General features: G+C 39.8%; 1 protein-coding gene across 5 annotated transcripts in view; it reads left to right on the forward strand.

Moving 5' to 3' along the window:
- Nucleotides 1-10,393, forward strand: part of St18 (ST18 C2H2C-type zinc finger transcription factor) — a 130,925-nt gene extending 120,532 nt beyond the window's left edge. For all 5 annotated transcript variants that reach the window (XM_021182120.2, XM_085835497.1, XM_021182282.2 and 2 more), the window contains 3 exons: nucleotides 4,421-4,524; nucleotides 6,828-6,971; nucleotides 7,970-10,393. In XM_021182120.2, coding sequence (XP_021037779.1) covers nucleotides 4,421-4,524; nucleotides 6,828-6,971; nucleotides 7,970-8,110 — 389 coding nt within the window. In that variant the 3' untranslated portion in view covers nucleotides 8,111-10,393. The remainder of the gene's footprint in view (nucleotides 1-4,420; nucleotides 4,525-6,827; nucleotides 6,972-7,969) is intronic.
- Nucleotides 10,394-21,798: the final 11,405 nt, after the last annotated feature.

A 21,798-nucleotide genomic window follows, 5' to 3' on the forward strand; every position in this document is an offset into this window, starting at 1 on the left:
TGCTTGGTAGTTCAAAGTAAAATTAAAGATGTGAGTCCTCTTCTCAGCCTCACTCTGTAGGAATGAGGTCCACTGGAGGAGAGAAGTTTCGTCTGGCTTTGTGTGCGAGTTTCAATGCCTCTGTGGAAGTAGATAAATAATGTACTTACTGAAAATAGTTCAAATATACTGACCAAATTCAACACTGTTGCTAAGATACCTCCTAGATCTCAGAATTGATAATATATTATCCCCTTTATTTATTAATTTGATGAGAATTCTAGAGAGCCAGCTGCATAGCAGATCCTGTAGGAATAGTTGATTTATCAGTTGTGTATATATGTGTATATATGCCTCCTATCACTTTCCTCCCTTGAAAGCCTTCACATACACCTCCCTACTCTCTTTCAAAATTATGGACAGTTTATTAGTCAGTTCTCCCCTCTTGTTACTGCTACTGTACTGCATACTTCAAGCTAGGTGTCTCAGCCTCTCCACCTCTCCATAGGAATACTGGTATTATCACTGGGTACTGTGACACCTTATTTTTTTATATAGACTCTAGGAATCAAACTCAGGTTGTCTACCTTGCTCAACAAGCACTTAATACCTGCTGAATCATGTTTCTTACCCCAATAACCTTTTCTACTTTCCAGTAAGCTTAAGGTACCATTTGTTATTAAGAATCTTCCAGATCACACACCATTGATTAAGTAACTTTGTTCTTGTTAGTCAGCTTTCCAATGTGATTTTAAATGGTCAGAAATCTTGAAGTTGAAAGAACTGAGATTTGGGTGGGCTCACAACTTTTGAGGTCCCAGCCATGGCCACTGATGAGGTAGCATATTATGGTAACAAAATCTGCCAGAGCAAAGCCACTTGCCTTATAACCATGAAGCCAGGAAAGATGTGGCCAGCGTTTCATAACCCCTTTAAAGGCCTTAACTCATGGGCCCTGGGACTTCAGAGAAGAACCAGACTATAGCAGCCATCTTCATTAACAGTGAGTATTCTTAACTGAATCCCATTTCCAAACTCTCACTTAGAAGTAATTCTCAAAAGCATCCCGTAGCATATCCAAAATTGAACATTTAATCATCCATCCTACTCCAAACTTCAGGCCTCTGTTCCTTCTCATTGTGAAGGCATCTCATTATAACTATACCACTTATTAAAACAAAATACTCACCATAGCTCCTTCTTTCTCATGTTTCCTAATCTATCATAAGTCAAGCAAATTCTGCTTCACATTATATTTTGAATCCATCTCTTTCCCTCCTTATCACACGGTCATGGGTCTGGGACTGACATCTAACCAGAACTCCAGGAATAATCGTTCTGCATCTACTAGCTTCTTCTCTGTCTCACCATCTGTTCCTTCTCCACAAAAAAATCCAGATGTGTTTTTAAGGTCAGGCAGATTTTTGGAGATGCAGCTCAGCAGGGTAGCACTTGTGTTGCATGTACAGGGCCCTACATTTGATTTCCAGTGCTTCATGAAAGAAAAAGGGAGGAAAGAAGGGAGGGAAGAGGGAGGAAGGAAGGAAGGAAGGAAGGAAGGAAGGAAGGAAGGAAGGAAGGAAGGAAGGAAGGAAGGAAGGAAGAAGGCTGGCAGGCTGGGATGTTGATGGAGAATGTAGATAGAAGGAGAAGTGGTCACAGCAACTTTCTGCCTTAAAATCATTCCATGAATCCTATTCCAGGTCCCATGAGGTTCTCATAACCCATTCTCCTAGTGTACCTTCTTACAGTGCTAGGAACACCCATTTCTCTCCTACCTGCATCCATGTACTTTCTGTTCTCTCTCTGGGATGCTCATCTTGTTCATGGCATTTGCCCATTTCTCCATTGCCTGACTTTGTAGTTTTGAAGTCAGAGTGAGAATATTCTCCAGTGAGGGGCCTTACAATACTCAGCTTGTGCAAAAATACTTCAAAACCCTTCATACTTTTTGTCTGTCTTACCTCACCCATTATTTGAAAAAGAAAAATACCTGAAATAAGATTCTAGAAAGACAGAAAGGAAAAAACACTGTGTCAGAGAAACACAGCCAAGGGACTTTTCAATTGGTCAAATCAGAAAACTGCCAGGTGCTGACAGTACTCAAATGCGTGTCACTACGAATCCCTTCTTCCCTAGCTCCTATGTGTTATCTCCCTGAAACAAGACTGCTGTCCCTACAGACGTGTGATTCTTAGAAATTCAGCAGAGTTCTCTAGGTATCATGGACCTCTTCCCACGGAAGCATCACAGTTGCACTAATATGAGCCTTTGTCCCTGTCCACTCTCTGCTGTGGAGCGATGTCAGACTGTTGCTTTCTACTCAGATTGATCTAGGAACATCTTGGTTGTCTTCTTTTTTATTGAGTGTCAGAATCCAGTGTGAAATCAATCTATTGCATGTTTTTATTTCTCCTTGGCATATGCATGACCCACTTTTAAAAAGCATAAGTGCCTACAAAATAGCCACCTGTTTTATAACATTGTGTGTAAAAGTTCAGGTCTTACAGGATTTTGCTTCATATTATATTATTACAAATTATCCAAAGGCTGAAGAGATTGCTCAGGGCTATAGAATGCTGACTTCAGTTCCAAGTACCACATTCAGCAGCTCACAACCACCTGTAACTCTAGCTCCAAGGGAGATCTAATACCCATCATTTGGACCCCACAGTCACCCATAGTCACATGTATGCATTTGTGTGTCTGTGCATGTGTGTATGAGCACACACATGCACACATACACAATTAAAAATAAATATTTTATAAGGATCCTCCACATCATGACTGGGAGTGGGGGAGTTATCTGGCTTGTTTCAGCATCAGGCTTTTGTGAAGTCCAGCTGTGCATATCTTGTGATTGCATGCTGTATGCACCTTCCTGTTTTGGGGCATACCCTTGGGAATGAAATTGCTGGGTCACAGAGAACATGAACGAACCTTCACCTTCAGTAGATACTTCATCTTCAGTTGTTATAAAGAATGTTTGATATTGGTAATTTTTACAAAACAGAAGTCTATTAGGTTCCTGGTTTTGAAGGATGGAAAGACCAAGAACATGTCACCATCATCTGCTGGGTATCTGGTCAGAGAGAGCCTTTCTCTGATGCCTAACTGCATAGTGGAGGGTATCATGTGGAACAAATGTGCTAGTTCCAGTCTCTCTTCATAAAGAATTACTGGTGCCATTCCAGGGACCCTACTCATAACTCCATCTAATCCCAATCTCTTCCTTAAGGATCCTGCTTCCAGCCATTAAGTATGACACCAGAAGTTAAGTTTAGATCATATCCTGAGCCATAACAAGAGGTTATGGACTATCCACTCAGAAAACTACAGTAGCTTAGTCTTGGTAAAAAAAAAAAAAAATTGTTTTGATTTGTTTGTTTGTTTGTTTGTTTGTTTTCGAGACAGGATTTCTCTGTATAGCCCTGGCTGTCCTAGAACTCACTTTGAAGACCAGGCTGGCCTTGAACTCAGAAATCCACCTGCCTCTGCCTCCCAAGAGCTGGGATTAAAGGCGTGTGCCACCACTGCCCAGCCTTGGTAAAATTATAATTGAAAATGTTCCTATAAAATTGCTCTTGAACCAACATGAAGCAAATTGTCCTCATTCCTCTCTGTTATCAAGCACTAGTGTAGACCCATTTCTCCAGACTGGTAAGATTGACTTCACTCCAGGCTGTGGCACTCTTCTACCGTTCCCAGACTTTCAATGTGTAAAATGTATTCACACTCACTGCACAAACAATGATGAAAACTAATACCTGTTCACTGGAGACTGTTCCACAGTCTACATTTGATTGCAGTTATTCTCACACATAGATACTATGCATATTTTTACAGAAATTAAAGCCTAAAGATTAGTCAGGGACCAAATGCAAGAGCGACAAATAGTATTCTGTAAACTACATGTACTGCCTGCCAAATGCACACAGAGAAATCTGGCCTCCACATCATTTGCTGATGGCCCCAGCTATGCCTCTAGGCATGGCTCCTAAGGGTCACCTCACTAAGCAGATATTTAATTGCTGGGAATCCCTGTGACCTGACTGTCTTTGCAGTGTCTATACAAAAGGTTGTGTGGATTTGAACATTTCAGTTCATTTAATTTCTTTCAAGTTATTTTAATTTTAGGGGCATAGCAATTTCACATATGCAAAGAGTTCAATGGGACATGCTAAACGGGCTGTTAGTGGGGGCTCCCTGGGTCTTATGGAGCACAGTGGAGCCACCTGAAAGCCGATTCTTTCTCACTCCATTTTCTTAGAAAGCATTAAATTCCAAAACGGTTTCCTTATTAGAATCCTAATGTAGTTTGGGTTAAAAAAACAAACAAACAAACAAACAAAAAGAACCAAACAAACAAAAAATGAAACATAAAATAGCTTGTCGCTGGCCTTGTCTTCTGTTTTCAATGTGAACTGTTAACTCTTCACAGGTATTGATGGTGATGAAGAAATTAGGCATCTGGATGAAGAAATCAAGGAACTGAATGAATCCAACCTTAAAATTGAAGCAGATATGATGAAACTTCAGACCCAGGTTAAAAAAACGCTAGTTATTTCTAAAAATGATTATGGTCTCTAGTGGGTACAAAACATTGACCTTCATGAGTCTTGCATCTGAAACATTGCTAATATCATAGAGAAATGTGTTTCTCTGTCAGGTACTTACTGTAAATCTTGAATGAGTGGCTCATGCCTGTGACTGTTGACTCAGCAGCAGCAGCAGGAGTTACTCCTCCTCCTTTCCCTAGCTGGCATAGAAGCCCCCTTGATGAGCGAATAGAGCAGATGGCCAGATAGACTCCGGTAGAGCATGTGGGACTTTATAGAGAACTGTGTCAAAAGGTAAAAAGTCCTTAGTTTTATTTAAAATGCAAATACAACATTAAACTCTTTATATGATGTTTATGCTAAAAGCAGATCTTATACAAATATTTTATACAAAAATTCCAAGGAATGTTTAAACCTAGTCCACTGGGAAAGAAAAGTTCACTCAATCCAGAATTTTTAAGATGCTAACACAAATTCTGTCATTGAGGAAGTAGCTTGGTGGTAAATTGTTTGCCTGTCCATTGCAAGATTCTGAGTTCGAACCTCAGCATCTCAAAAAGCAAAAGTAACTGCATTGCAAGAAGTTAGAAGTAGAAAAATGAGACCAGGCAGAGGGGAGAGGATCCTTCATGCTGCTTCTCCCATTTGCTCTCCTTCCTTCCCTCCTAAAGTATAAGCTTCTTCTACTGTCCTCTGCAGTCCTCACCTAAGGAGGTCCACTTCTCTGAATTAGTTTCTTCGTCCAGTCTTCTGAATACCACAGAAATCCATAGGAAGAACTTGATACTTCCATTTGGAAAACATGAGGCTCCTCTTGAAACCATTTCTAAAGAACACATAGCCTCTTCTTCATGGATCTTGATCTCAGTGGGGAAGCCAAACAGTAAAGTGTGTGTATGTGTGTGTGTGTGTGTGTGTGTGTGTGTGTGTGTGTGTGTGTTTGTGTGACTGTGTGTGTGTGTCTGTGTGTGTATGTAATCTGCTGCCATAAGAAGGAGGTATTTAATATTAAACAGGATGATCAAGCCCCAAGAAAAAAAGAAATGTGTCAGTAATGATTTAGACATGAAGGAGCTACTCAGCTCTTATGGGGAAGACCGTTTTGGACAGAATAAGTTCCTAATCATAAAAATTGTAGAGATTTAAGCAATAGAAGAATATGTCTAGAGGTAATATATCTAGATGGGGCAAATTACAGAAGGGTACCAGAGATGAGACTGGGCTGTTTACATAGAAAAACCTACTTGGTGTTGATGGCCTTAGCCTTTACTTTGATGGAATTAGGAGCCTCTTAATTGTTTGGGCTTTAAGAGTAATTCAGTTATCCTTGATGTACATTCTAACATGACCTAGAAAAAACTAAATTTGGCAGTGAATTGATGAGGACCAAGGAGAGACTATGCAGAGCAAAGCTGACACAGTGTCACCTGTGAGAAGTGATAGCATCATACCAAATGACTGGGTCCACGTGGCCACAACATAAGTGAATAGTGGCCTCATCCTGCATATTTTGCAAGCAATTCTCAGTGAACTTGAAGTACAAGGGCAAAAACCCTGAATCTGGGCAACATTTTAAGTTGTCATTCACTGCAAAGAAGAGACATGCTACTGAGAAAGAATTGGGAAAATAGCAGATTTATCCTGGGGCATATTGACAATAAGATAACCACCATATAGCCATGTAGAGAAGCTAGACCTGCAACTCATGGAAAGTCTGTGTTAAAGGACCCTGATATAGCTGTCTCTAGTGAGACTACGCAGGGGCCTAGCAAACACATAAGTGGATGCTCACAGTCAGCTATTGGATGGATCACAGGGTCCCCAATCGAAGAGCTAGAGAAAATACCCAAGGAGCTAAAGGGGTCTGCAACCCTATAGGTGGAACAACATTATGAACTAACCAGTACCCCAGAGTTCTCGACTCTAGCTGCATATGTATCAAAAGATGGCCTAGTTGGCCATCACTGGAAAGAGAGGCCCATTGGACTAGCAAACTTTATATGCCCAGTACAGGGGAACTCCAGGGCCAAAAAGTGGGAGTGGGTGGGTAGGAGGGGGGAGGGGGGAGGGTATGGGTGACTTCTGGGATAGCATTGAAAATGTAAATGAGGAAAAAGCCTAATTTAAAAAAAAGTATAAATCTGGAGGTATCTAACACTTAGAATGCAAGGGCAGGGCTGCAGTTTGGGATGGAGGCATCCCTTGGTACTTACATCTAGCTTCAGGTTTCTCCCAGAGACCTTTTAAAGGCCTCTAACTCTGTTTCTCATGTCATTACCTCTGCTCTAGATAACATCTATGGAGAGCAACTTGAAGACCATAGAGGAGGAGAACAAGCTAATAGAACAGAGCAATGAGAGTCTGCTGAAGGAGCTGGCAGGGCTTAGCCAGGCTCTCATCTCCAGTCTTGCTGACATCCAGCTTCCACAGATGGTAAGACCAAGAGCAAGGCTCTGCTACCCCATCATCTACCTCAATGTCTTTGTTCTATTACCCTGTGGCTGAACTATTGACAGTCACCTACCCCTGATTCATTTTCATGCTTAATGATTTCGCAATCTACGAACATGGTAGATATGCATATTCAGATAATTCAAGGCCAGTGGCATTCCAAAAGGCCAGGACTCTTTAAGGATGAAGGTTTACTTAAAGCTATTTTATAAAGTTATATGAAAGCTGGATGCCAGATCTCACTCACTGTAAATATGTTTTCAAACAGTTGATTCTATACATCCCTCAGCGTCATCTATGCAACTCATGAACTGTAACACTCCCAATAACCTCATTGTAATATTCAGCTTCTTTTCATGGAACATAGCATGCATGTGTGTGACCAAGGCATCCGTATTCCTATTCCTATCCCTTATCCCTTATCCCTTATCCCTTATTCATAAGTATGCAACTATTTAGAATTCACAAAAAGTTTATTCTACACTTTCACAAATGTAAATCAGTCTTTGGAGATGGAGATGCATTGCTGGGGGCTATATTGGTGATGCTGTTAATTTCCTCAGCTCAGTACAATCCCTGCCATTCCAACATAAGACTGTTAAAGAACCACTTGGCAAAAGCTTCATCCTCTAAGCATACTTTCCACAGACAGCTGGTTTTATACTGAATAAGTGCAAATGAGGCCCAGACTCTTCCCAAGAAAAGACATATAGTTTGGAGACCTCTAGCTCAGCATTTATTGTGTGGTTCCAGATTGATCCCCAATACTATTCAATTGCATTCCATTAATGCCATGAGTTAAGAGTATACAGATAATACACACACACACACACTCACATTTTTCTGTCCTATCCCAAACTGCCACAGTCCTATAAACCCTTCTCTTCCTACTTATATAAGTTGGCAACATTTGTCACTATCTCCTGATCTTCCTTGGGGCAGCTGAACCTCTATGATTGGTTTCCTTGTGTCTCCATCAGGGGCCTATCAATGAGCAGAATTTTGAAGCATATGTAAATACTCTCACAGACATGTACAGCAATCTGGAACAGGACTATTCCCCAGAATGCAAAGCTCTACTGGAAAGCATCAAGCAGGCGGTGAAGGGCATCCATGTGTAGAACGACAGTATGCAGGAAACAGAGGTCACTACGGCCATGAACTCCCACAAATCTGCAGGGGCCTAATACCCCTGGAGCCCAGAGGCTGTCCCTGTGTTTATAATTGCAACATTGCACTAATTTTTCCCCAGCTGACATAAAAAGGAAAGAAAAACTATGATAAACTCTTTGGATTAAAAGCAATGCAGTCAATTATTAAATCTCATTTATTTTCATATCTTTTTCTTTTCTTTCTTCATTGCACTCTTTATTTTGTAAAGTATATGTAAAAATAAATGTGACATTTTATATTTTATTTATTACTAATCAAAGAGTTTTTTATCTTTTAACTGCATTTTGAAGTCTACTATATTTTTACAGGTGTGTTTATTAATTTATCTTCTAATAGGATTTAAATAGAAATGCTGTTCTCAAATCACATATCTTTTTGGATTTAAATGAGAAAAACAAAACAAAAGAAATGTATGAAGGAAATCCTGATGTCAGGACTACACTGTGGTCAAGCTTGGTTTCTACTGTGCACTTCCATTTCTCCTTTACTGGTTTTGTTTTTATAAATGGCTTTTGGTAATGTGAGCTGTGAAGGATTATGAAGATAAATGGCGCCCACTAGTGGGAAATCCACACTCACAAAAGCACAGGATGTTTGCAAACAGCGCACTCAGAACTTGATAGCAATAATTAAATAAAATAGTCAGCATAGTATTCCACATGGCTGCACAGATTTAATTAATATGAATTATTTATTTAGACTGCTTAAAACATACATTTTAAGTGAATCAGATTTGTCTTCTTGTTTTTCAAGTCATATTGGCTAGTTGGCAACCCTTTCCCAAAATGAGAAATAAGCTTTGATGGGACCAGCTTGGCTTTTCCTGCTACGTGTTAGTACAATATACAAGTGACAATGTTGGTGTAGATTTGTACTTACAAATACAGACACATCCAAATGGAAATTTTGTAGATACCATATCCCCTGAAATAGCATTTATCTTACTGGGTTGACTGGAATAGAATGCAAAACAGAAGGCCTAAAAAAAAAAAATGCTATTCCAATCTAAGTGGTTACCTTGAATATTGGCAGCATTGGTCTTTGCTTCCCTAATAAATAAGACAGTTTCAATTTGATAAAACTCTTGAACTTCAAGTGACACAAAGGATGTTACACACACATACACACACACACACATACACATGCACACACGCACACACAACAGCACAGCCTACACACATATATGCACTCACACTCATCCACACGTGAAATTCAACCTGCAATCTCAACTGGATCAGAGTTTAGAAGTTGCTGTAGTAAAGGCAATGTCTATTTCAGGGACTGTAAAGTAGTTAAGCATTGTTTCAAAAGTTTTTTTATATTTATTTTTTTTAAGGAAAAGGTATAGACAACCAGCTAAACTGCCTTTTTGGTGTGCACACACATTTCATGTGCAGATGTGCCTCTATGTAAAAGTACACATGAACTTTAGTGTGGGCTTAATTTTCTGTGCTATAATAAAAGTGTTTATTTTTTATTAGCCTCATGAATATTTAGATTTAGTGTGATGGCATTCACAGGCTTGAATTCACTGTTACTACTGTTACATGCTCTGATACATGAAAAGTGGTATAGTCACTCCACTCTCATGGAACCTTGGATATTGTTATGCATCACGTGGCGCTTATCTTTGGCTTGGGGTTCATTTGAACTCTTGAATCTTAGTTTAGTGAAAATGAGATGTCTGTTCTTAGGTAGGAAAGGTGTTTATTTAAAGCTCAATTTTAAAATAAGCAGCTACTGCGAGTAGTGTCTCCTATAAATGGGACACAAAGTTTCCTATTAAAGTATGTCTTTGAACATTTTGCTACACAATACTTCAAAGAAGCACACAAATGGGCTCACTTATTACAAAGACAGAAGTTTACCTTGCTAAATATTTTAACAAGTTTGTTATATATTTTATTTAAAGAGATCTCTTGCAATCCTATGTATTTATTACTATAATTTACATGGCTTCAGTTAATTTATTTGTGTTCATATAGTTTTATGAAGTGTATCTGTATTTATTTGCCTCCTGGTACTTGTGTTTTGTAACATGCACTGAATTATTTTCTTTTCAACTATGTTAATGATTGAAACTGTAAATTGGGTATTTTGTAAACAAAAACAAAGGCAGTGATGTACACGTTTTTATTTGAAGTAGTTTGTTTGTATACTGTTTCTCCAAATGATTAATATTTCTTACATCAATGCAACAAAATTGTGTTCAGTGCTGTGCATTTGGTGTATGGTAGGAAATAAAAATTGATAATGAATTTGGCCATGATATTTACTTTATCAAGACAGATGTCACCATCCCCATGATCACCAGCTCCTGATACCGTAGAAAACCTCTGACACAGAACAGTCCCTTCTCAACACTTTTACCCTTGGTTGAGAGGATTCTTGGTTGGTTAACACCTTGGTTGAGAGGACTCTTGGTTGGTTAACACCTTGGTGTAGAACATATCTCCAAAATGGGGTGTGCCTTTGCCTTTGCTAGAACTAGAAAGAATTTTGCCCAGATCTAATGAATAGCACACAAGGAGTCCTTTCCTGATACCAAACTGCTGGAGGTCCAGAATATAGCTTACATTTATGCATTGTAGGTTCGAAAAATATGATAATTCTAGGCTACCTGCTTTTGTTTTCCTAAGTCATCAGTATTCTCTACTTTTGAGTTTCTAGCCAGACTTACACATCTCTTAAATATGATTGTTCCTCATAGGCAATGTAAAATTTACTCAAATTAACTAAAGAGAAGTCTGGATCAAAGTGGGAGCTGGGCTTAAATTGGGTTTGCTTTCACAGAGCACCACATACTTTCAGTCACTAAGCTTACACGAAATGTTCATATGTGTTCTGGGAAAGCGATACGAGCTGCTCATCCAGTATCTTAGTGTCTACTTAATTTAGTATGTTTTACATCCTACCTTGGTTTTTGCTGTCTATGAGAAAGTAGTATCTACAGTTCATGATACAAATTTGTCATAGAATCGTATCAATTCTACTGGAACTTAGCAAGATCCGCCCTTTCCCATCACATATTTCTAATCAGAACAAACTTCCTGAGGTCTTGAATTTAGTGAGGACATGAGGCAAATGACAGGTATTATGACAAGTAAATATACAATTTCTCATGTAAATATACAAGAAGGTTTGCTATCCAACTTGTATTTCCTGGAAGAGGATGAGTTCCAGATTGGTCGAGACACTTTGGTAAAAGACATGTCAGGCAGAGGAACCGCAAGTACAGTGTGAAGGGAAAATACCCATGAAGAGCAAAGAAAGTGCAAAAGGAATCCAGATGACTGGATGCAGAAAGTTCAGGAAAGTGGGTTGAAGATTCAGTGTAAAACTCCATACCTCGTGGTTCAAATTCTTAGTAGCAGCCTTTGCTATGCAAAGAAAGACTGAATTTCAAGATTAGGTGTAGTTTGATAGTAGAGTTGCTACAGCACATTTCTAAAGCCTCATCTTCCATGCCTGCCACCTTCCTTGAAGAGATTTAACAATCCGAGTGTGGAGATGATTGGTTTAGCAATACAAATATTTCTTGCAGTAAAGCAATGCAACTACATTCAGTATATTTCAATTGTAATAGGATGTGAAATTGATAAGAACTTTTTCTGTCATCATTTTCTGTCTATTTCCATTCCATCAAAAAGTAAAATAAAATAAAACCTTGAGGTCTTTAGAACTCTGGCATGCTTCAACTGGATCCAAAGTCCTGTATGAAAAGAGCAGGACAGATGAATTGAGAAATTGCCTTGTTCTAGCACATACGGATTTAACTACTAATGTTTTTGATGTGTCTTTCCACACATTCCACCCACTTCATTGTGGCCTGCAAGTAGTGCCTTCTGTTTCCTTCAGCTATCCAGCAGGTGACATACAGTAAGCAGATTGAACTTGCTAATAACTGTCCACACTGTCATTCGCAGTCAGAGATGCTTTGTATACTCAGAAAACCCTTGGGCTTGTGGAGCCATGTTACCATATGCAATGAAAATGGTGAGATGGCTGGTTCGCAGGTAACAGTAGTGCCCAAGACAATAAAACTGGACAAAAATGTACCCTAGATTCAACTCCATTTGCTTGAAAAGCTAATCAAGCAGCTTCCCTGTGTTTTAAGAAAAATCTACTAAAATGCATGGATTTTACCATACACATTGGTCTACACTACCAGAAATAAGAAAACCTATTATACACTTTTGATCATCACTACTTTGACGAACAGAATCTTTTTAGGCTCCTGCCAGATACAGTATCATCTGCAGGATATGACCAGGAATGATATGAAACCACTAGACTAGAACACTCCATGAGGGGAAAAACAGTTTATTTGGGGATTTAGACTGCTAGTGGCGGGGGGTGGGGGGGGTGGCATCAGGAAGAGCTTTGCCAGTTTTATAGGGGACAAGAGGAAAAACGCATGAGCCACAACAGCCTGACAGCTAGACCAGGGAAAGATGAGATGCAGGCCATAACAACCTGTAGGATAGCATGGAAACTTTGAACTGAGATAGATTGTTAGAGGTAATCAAGAGCTAGATGCACCGTGCTGAAGGCAGTTGACTGTTGCAGGTGGATAAGGGAAGGAATAGCGTTCCTGACAAACAGTAAATGGCTTGACAAGATTTCTGAGAGATGCTGAGTTTAGGTTTCTGTTAATCTGATAGTAATCCTTCTATTTAGTCAGAGGCTAAGAGCTGAGCTCAGGCTGTCACTAAGTCATTTGTTTTCACCACTGTAACCCTGATACAAAGGCCACTTCCATAGGCCTTAGCAAAGCAGAAAAATCCTTACCAGGGAGGAGAGAATGGGGAAAGAAAAGAAAGGACCAGTATTGATATAGCTACAGGAATACACCCCAATGACATCATCCTTCCAACTCGGCCCTGCCTCCTACCTTCTACCACTTCTCAGTAATGACATTGTATTGAAAATCCATGGAGGGACCAATCTGTTTGTTAGGCAGAACCCTCACCATCTTCCTGTCTCTGGAAATGCCCTTACTGGCACGCTAATCTATATATGTTTATTATCTCAACTGAATGAACAATCAAAACGGACCATCGCACCTGGTATTACATGTGCTCCTGAATTTACTGTCATGGGCTTGAAAGCCACATTGTAAGTGAAATTATTACTATGTTCTAAGAAACTGGAATTGGAAAGAATAAAGATCCTGCTGATGCCCTCCCACCCCTAAATATGTACCAGGGTCAGGATTCCGCTCAGCTCTGAAATGATTATCATCCCGTGCTCGGAAGGACATTTCTTGCCAGCAGATGACCCCTGTCTGGAAGTCCAACTTCCTAACCTGCCTTGGTTCATTAAGTAAGAGATGATCATTTACTCAAAACTTTTGGAAAAGGGTCTGAAAGAATCTTTTCTGTCATGGTAAGAGCCCACTATTCTGAACATTTTTCTTATAAAAGTTTTTACATAAAAATATGCTGTTGTCAACAGAGTTGGTATACATATGAACTCTGATTATGTCAGCATGCACAAGATTTGTACAGGTTCAAACCACACAAAAGTCCAGTACAGAGAGGGGGAAGTGGACACAAAGTCCGGTCCCTAAACAAGAGACTATTTGCAATTCATACATAGAGGGAAACAAGTTTTCTCAATGGCAGTGAAACTAGATATATCATGCCCATGGCAGGGCAGCACCATGACCTCATGGAGCTAGACAACACACAATAGATTCTGTGACTTTTGTTGCTCTTGTTTCATCTGATTTTGTTTTGGTATTTTTGTCATATTATGTTTTTGTTTGTTTGATTTTTGGGTTTTGTTTTATTTTCATTTTAGCAAGAAAGAATATGAAGTTGAATAGGTAGGAGATAGTGAGGATCTGGGAGTAGATGAAGGAAGGGAAAATATGATCAAAATATATTGTATGAAAAGCTACTAAGTAAAAAAATTTGCTCATGTATTGGACATTTGTAAAGCTTTCACTCAAAACTTCCACTGTCTCCGTAACTGATTCTGTGTTTGGAACTAAAATTTTTAAAAATATGAATTGTAACAACAAAAAAACAAAAATGTAAATAACTTTGTTTTGGATTGGGTTTAGGTTTTCTGTCATTGGCTATTTTGTGTGTATGTGACAGTTTTAGATAGGCACTTGACGGATTCAAATGCACTTCCCACGGATGTTGACCAGGTATAAACTATTGTGCACTGTAAAGTGTACTTTTCACTGATCTGTACTATACTAGTTCAGTAGCTAGGAAGTATTCTGACTGTAAACAGAAAGGAATCCCCTGCTTTTATGGAATGGCCTTGTCTCTGGTAGAATTTTTTATTTCAGTATGTATTGTCATATGTTAAGTAATCATTTTACTTTTTTAACAGACTGTGTTCTTCAATTTTATATGAAAACTGTGTAATTGTGGGCAATATAGTCTAAAATGTATGTGGCACTTTAGGGATATGCCACTAATAATACTTTAGAAAACCAGTGTCATGAAATAACTGAGGACCAGGGAACTGACAGTCCTTAGCCAGTTGTCCCCCATAGACAAGCAGTGGACCCAAAAACAGTCCTATTAGCATGGGATCAGTATTCAAGAAAGTTTTGCCCAAGAAGAAAATACTTATAGGTATGCTAACATTCATCATACATTATATATACTGAGAATATGCAAAGTGCTATATATATATATATATATATTACTTAAGTCTCATAAAATTCTATTAACTATGTATGAACTATGATAAGTATGGCATATTTTATGGGTTTGTTCCTCCCCAAGTCTACCCCATAGGGTGTGTCCCTCATCTGGCCTCCCTACTCTCCAAGCCTCCCCTCAACCCATCCTCAGAGCTCCCTCCTTGTCCCAGCAGTAGCTTGAAGTACTAAGATTTGACTAGCAGCACAGGCTGAAATAAAAATATTTGTATGGATTGAGTTGAATACAGTGCCATTTCAGTGTTAATTTATCTTTTTGTTTTTATTGGTTTCTAGCATTCAATGTGACTTTTAGAAAAATAAAAACTCTCTGTATTGTCAGCAGAGTTCTGTCCATTTCTTCTCACAAAGTTGTTCAAAATGGAAGAGAAAAAATGGGGAAGTAAAGAATGAAGCAGAGGAGAGGAGAAAGAAAGGAAGAAAGAGAGAAAGAGAGAAAGAAAAAAGAAGAAAGAAAAGAAAAGACAGAAACAAAGGAAAGAGGAAAAAAAAGAAAATAGCTGGCTTTTTTTCCTTGCCACAGCTTGCAAATCATATGCTTCTTTGCTACTCTTTCTTTTTTGTGGAGTAAAATTTCAAGGCAGAAACTGAGAGCAATGATAATTGTTTCTTCTCAGAGACAAAAACAAAGTGGTAATCACATTGTGAAATCCACAAGGCAGTGAACACATGGCCTGGAAAGCACTCACTTCTCCTGCCCCCTCAGTTCCTTCCCACCTTTCTTTCCTCCTTTTTCTTACAGTTACCCATTTGCATAGCCCAATTCTGATTTAAGGAATCATTGTAACTCTCAGAGTTGTTTTTAGATGTAACTATGTAAAATACTGAATTCTAAGTTTAGAAAGCCTACTGAAAATAAGAAAAAAAACCAACAGTGGAGTGGTTCACACCTGTCCTGCAGAGACAGAGGCAGGAAGATCCTGTCTTTCAGACTAGCCTGCACTATATAGTACTCACCTGAAAAGGGGGAGAGGGCAGAAAAATCCTTTTCCTTCCTGCAAAAGCAGTCTTTTACTAATAAACCAATGGAGATTTTACTGTCATAAATAGTAAATATAGAACCATGACAATCTCCGTGTCATCTCGAAGAAGAAGGAAGTATGGCTTGTCATTTGAGGTTTCAGAAAGACCTTCCATGGCAGGACTAAGATTATAATGAGTAATTATCATTGTCACAGGTTCAGAGGTGAGCTTGACACGAAGGTTTAGTGAGTAACCCATTAAATTGATACCATGTATGGAAAGATGACAGCTCAGAAGTCATGCACACTGATATTTTTTAAGTTTGAGAAATGAACAATGGTCATATTCAGCTTTTATCTTGGCAGAATTTCCTGCAATAGTAAAATACTGTGAATAGACAGTGAACAACAAAAGGCACGGTAACTTACACATAAGCTGTTGCAAAGGAGCTAAAGCTATCTTAAGGAAGAATGTGTTGTTTAAAACTGAGCCAGACTGAGGATCTAAGAACAGAGAAAATTTGTCCTACTTTAACTTCTTGGTAAGGGGAGGCCTAGAGAAGCAGTAGTAGAGAGCAACAGATCCAGAAACAAGGGCCAGCCAAAAGCTACAGTTGGCAGGAAGCCAACTCAGGCTGGGGGGTGCATAGAGATTGTTGAGAATCTGCATTCAGTGGTCAGGAATAGCTCTCACTAACTCAAAAGAGCTCTTCAGTGAGTTAGAACTGATTCCTGTGACAGCAAATGAACCAAAATCTGGAGCCACCTGGCATTTGCTGCCAGAAGGCCCAAGAACTCTGCTGCTGCATGACACCAGCTACATCCTAGCAGAGTGATCAATGCTAGATTCCTATGAAATTACTAAACCCAAGCCACTGAAATAAGTAAAATGACAGATGAAAAGATTTCAGACATTTTACTGTCCTGAAAAACACTATAAACTAGCAGGTCAATTTAATTCAACATCTTAAGAGGAAAGTCAGCAAAATGGGTAAGAAAACTAGCAATATATGGGTCCAGAAACAGATTGTTCAGCACTTAAGAGCAGTTGCTGCTCTGGCAGAGGATTCAGACTTGGTTCTAAGCACCCACAAGGCAGCTCACATCTGCCTGTAACTCCAGTTTCAGGGAACCCAACACCGTCTTCCAGCCTTCATTGGCTCGTATCTGTGTGCAATGCCTGCAAACTCACACAGGCTCACATATAAATATTTTTTTAAGAAGAATTAATCAACAATGTAGATAAAAAAGAAAGCTCACAGCCATGTCCTCAGAGGATTGGGGCTTAGTAGACATCCAGCTCTCTGGACAAACTGTAATGATGTCTGGCCTCAGGCTGTAGGACCAGAGGTGCACATGGCCTAGTATATACCAACAAAACCTTCTCCAATAGGTTGCAGAATCCCACCAGTCAGGAATGTTCTGGTCCTGGGTCTCAGAAGCCCCTCCTCTTAGAATGAGGAAGTTGTCTTTCCTCTTACAGGTCTCCCCTCTTTTCCTCAGTCCTGAGTCTTCTGAGACTTCCAGGGCATGAAATCCTCACAAACTCTAGAAGCTTTGTTCTAGGTGTATCAACAGCAGGAATGCTTAACTCCCATTACTCTACCCTTGGCTGCTCAGTATTGGATCCTGTAGCAGGCCGGTGTAATCACACACTCTGCCCTTATCTCTTCCTATAGGACAGTCCTATTAAATACAGCCCACCTACACAGCCTCAACTTGCCTTTCTAAGAACTGTTATTGTCAAACGATGACCCTGGGGTTTGTAGCTCTAATATGGAAGCTGGGAGAGGCAAAAATCAACCTTTGATGCTCATTGAGGGATTTGGTTTGTTTGTTTCTTTTTTCTCAGATTGTTTACAAATATACTTCATGTATAGGCAGGAGAGGAAATGATCACCTGTAACAGTCAGACACCTGAATACAGCCACAGGGAGGAAAAGGAAAGAGAAAAATTACTCTGAGAGTCCCAGAATCTGACGGTGAAAGCCAACACCTTTTGAGCCCCAGAGATGCCTGAAATGGTTAATGGAGAGGTGTACTATGGCTCAGGGCTTAGGATTTTAAGATATTTTAAAGGATTCTGTGCATCTGTCTTTGGGGTGCTTTTTACCTTACTGATATAGCTAGCAGGTGGGTTCTTATGTTCATGTATTCAAGCCAATGATAGAACAAGTTCAGGACAAAGAAGAGGGAAGTTTGCTGGCAAGACCCATTTACAAGCTGAGACTCCTAGAGTCGGGGAGAGAGGAAGTATGGATTCGGGGGGAGTTCAAGTATCCTGTCTAATGACTCTTTCTTCTGTTAGTCCTAGGGTATGTGTACCCCTTCTGGGTTGGGGATTTGGTCTCTGCTTCTAACCATGAGTATAAAACAACTTCAGTAGGATCCCTTACCTCTGTGCTTGGCCACTGGAATCTCTGGGTTTGGTGTATGGGCATAGAGCTAATTTGGTTTGGCTAGGGTTATAGTTGGGGACCCCAAGCCTCCCCTTTCTTTGTGGTATAATGAAGGAAAGAAATTCACTACAGATGAAGAGAAATGGCCTACATCTCAGGAAAATGGAAACTTAACTGATGGGAAGAAAAGAAGTAGGGAGGAGGAAAGAAGAAATGGAGTCATGGTCACCTCTAGTTGTAGGGAGCCATAGTTTCACAACACCCCTTGGTCAGGCTGCTATTGTATCTGCCAGGAGAGCAGTGTGGGGTATTTATGTCCCCACTGCAGGCCACCCTGTGGTAGGCTAGCTTCTTTCTTCCTTTTATGGGGTCCTCAGAGCTCCTCTGTGTCATTTACTCCTCCTCTCTGGGGAACACTCTGAGCTGTCCCCGACTCATCTGCTAGCTTGGTTTCCTTCCCTCCTATCACTCTTTCCTCCTATTACCTTCACAGGACTTCTGGCCTGTGTCTGGAGGACACATCTAAGATGCCAGGGGATACAAAGAGCACCAGAGGGAGGAGCTTGTGTGAAACTCTCATTCATGTATATGTATATGTATATGTATATGTATATGTATATGTATATGTATATGTATATGTATATGTATATGTATATGTATATGTATATGTATATGTATATGTATATGTATATATGTGTATAATATGTATGTATGTATGTATGTATATATATATATATATATATATATATAAACAAAAAAAACACCTCAGTGAAATATCTGATGTCTTAGAGATAGAGAACAAATGCAACTGTATACATACAGTTTTTACTCTTCAGCTTAAAGATCTTGGCATCAATGAGAGCCTGAAAAATATTACAGCCTCAGCCACGTTAGCTAATGTTACATAGATTTAGGAAAACAAATTGGCCAAGGCTCAGGTTTTCAAAACTGCTATGCAATAATTGAATGCTAATTTCTCCACTGCAGTTCCATTTGGACCTGGCACTGAGCAGTGAGTAAATCAACTTTGCAGTGGCTTTTTCAGCCTTATCCGCTGACTGAATTATGCACTTTCCCCTGGTGCTCTCAATTTCAAAACTCATTTTCTATCATAGTGAGTATCATTTTTCTGAACATCCTTTCATAAGTTTGAGACAATTTCTATATGATTCCTCCACCTAAGTTAGTCAGGACACACAGTGTGAAGAACTTTATGTCAACATAGGTCTGTGGAGAGGGCTTATTAAGGTGGAGAAGCTGTGACAATGCACTGGCTTTGATATCTTCTAAAAGTCATTTTAATTGGTATCTCCTTTGGTTCAATTGTTCTTTTTTAATCAAGCTACATGATGACCTACGCAACAATTAGTCTTGTTTGTTTTCTGGATTAATTTATCAGAGCCATGATTGACTTATATGAAGTTAATATCGACTCATCGGTTCAGTGCACCTACCAGTACTGGCTCCATAGTGGCCTTGAATCATCTCTCACCTGTTTGAAGCTTTTTCTGAAAACCTCTCACAATAAAAGTTTGCCTTTATTAGCTTAGAGAAATCCACACAAAGCAGACAAAAGCAGAACATTCCATTATATAATACCTTGTACCATCCAACAGGGTAGACATGACCACCCCATGTGTAACTCTTTTCATGCACTAAGTTCCCTGTGGGGTGCTCTTCTGAGCCAGAAGCCCAGGATAATTCATCTCTATAGCACAGGAAGCCTGGTGGGTGCAGTCCCTTGGTTTCAGGACAAAGGCTATTCTGCTCAGGAGTAGCACTGGGACCAGGGCCCTCTCCAGGCTGCTTCCCTTCATATGCTGAATGCTTAACCCTCTGTGTGACTCAGGCTCCTGGGACTAACTGCCACAGAGTAAGGTATCAGACTGCAACTTCATTTCCTTGTTGCAGATCAACCACAAGTAAGACTTCCTCTGCATCCTCTGCAGGAATTTATGGTGTCTTCTGTGTGTGTGTGTGTGTGTGTGTGTGTGTGTCTGTCTGTCTGTCTGTCTGTCTGTCTGTCTGCCTGTCTGTCTGCCTGTCTGTCTATCTATCCTAATAACTTCTTAGTAAGACAGGACTTTAGTAAATATGACCCATCCACACCTCAATTTACCTTTCTAAGGACTTTATCCCAAATACAGTCATTCTGAGGTATCAAGGTTTGTAGCTTGGGAGCTGGGGAAAGCAAAAAAGTCATCCTTTAGTAATTGCTAAGGAAGCTGCAATGATGTTACTATGGTGGGTTACCAGGTCCATTCAAAACTGAAAAATGCTTTCATCTATTTTATTATTTCTTCTTCTGAGTGTGCATGTTCAGACTTCTCAGAGCCATTGATTTCATGTCTTTTCCCCAAATACAAATGGCCACATGTACATGAAAGTACTCAACACCTTTAATCACCACAGAGATGGAAGATTAAAATCACAATGAGCTATGAGCTCACACCGTTAGAATGGCCAAGATCATGAAGACATAGGATAGGTATTATGGAGGAGGATGAGTGGCTTTTGTGAACTGTAGGTGAAAACATAAATTAGTGCAGCCACGTTTAAAAACAGTATGAAACTTCTTCAAATACACCAAAGTAGAACTGTGAGACCCAGAAATTCTGCTGTGAGCCACTGAGTCAGTCTGTCCGTCACTTTCCTCACACTGTGACCAAAAATATCAGACAGGATCAGGGAGGGAAGGGTTTTCACCTTTATAAGATTAGATTCATCATGGCAGGAGATGCAGTCTGTTCCTTGAAAGTGGGAACTATGACAGCTTGCTGCTTGTGTCCAACCAAGAAACAGAGAGCTCAGACTGGAAGTAGGACCAAACAATTGTGTAAATCCCCTCGTCCCACCATAACCCATTTCTTCAACTAGACCCCACCTCTAGGGACCAACTGCTCAGGCATAAAAGACCATGGGGGATATTATAGACCACAGCAGTATCTATACAAAGAAACTGGAACCAGTGCAAATAGAAGACCACGAAAATGGTCCCTTCTAAGCACAGCAAGACTGACACACATATGGACTCACAGAGGCTGTGACAGCATGCACATGGGCTGCACAGGTCCAAATCAGATGAGAGGGGAAGTGGACAGGTCCTCCCATGCCTAATCTAGGAGCTACCCCCAAGTGTCAGCTGTTTGCAAAGGCAATATTAGTTTTCTCCAATGGAGTCTCACTGGGTAAACAAGCCACAATTAAGAGCAGATCTTATGTCCAGCTTTAGATAGCCAATGCATAACAAACTCAGTAGTATTTGGGGGGGGTGGCTTTTGTTTTCTTTTCTTTTCTTTTCTTTACTGGCCTTTTCTTTGTATATTATGGTTTCTGATTTTGTGTTTTTATGGAGTGTATGTGTGTGTGTGTGTGTGTGTGTGTGTGTGTGTGTGTGTGTGTGTGTGTGTGTGCATGTTTCTTGTGGCTTTTCTTTATTTTTTTTCTTCCACCTATTTTGTTTTATTCTGGTCCATTGCAGTTGCCTGTTTATTTTCTGAGAGAGAGAGAGAGACAGAGAGAGAGAGAGAGAGAGAGAGAGAGAGACAGAGAGACAGAGACAGAGACAGAGACAGAGACAGAGACAG

The sequence above is a fragment of the Mus caroli genome, unplaced genomic scaffold (assembly GCF_978045245.1).
Source record: "Mus caroli unplaced genomic scaffold, Mus_caroli_1 scaffold_1, whole genome shotgun sequence".
NCBI lineage: Eukaryota > Metazoa > Chordata > Mammalia > Rodentia > Muridae > Mus > Mus caroli.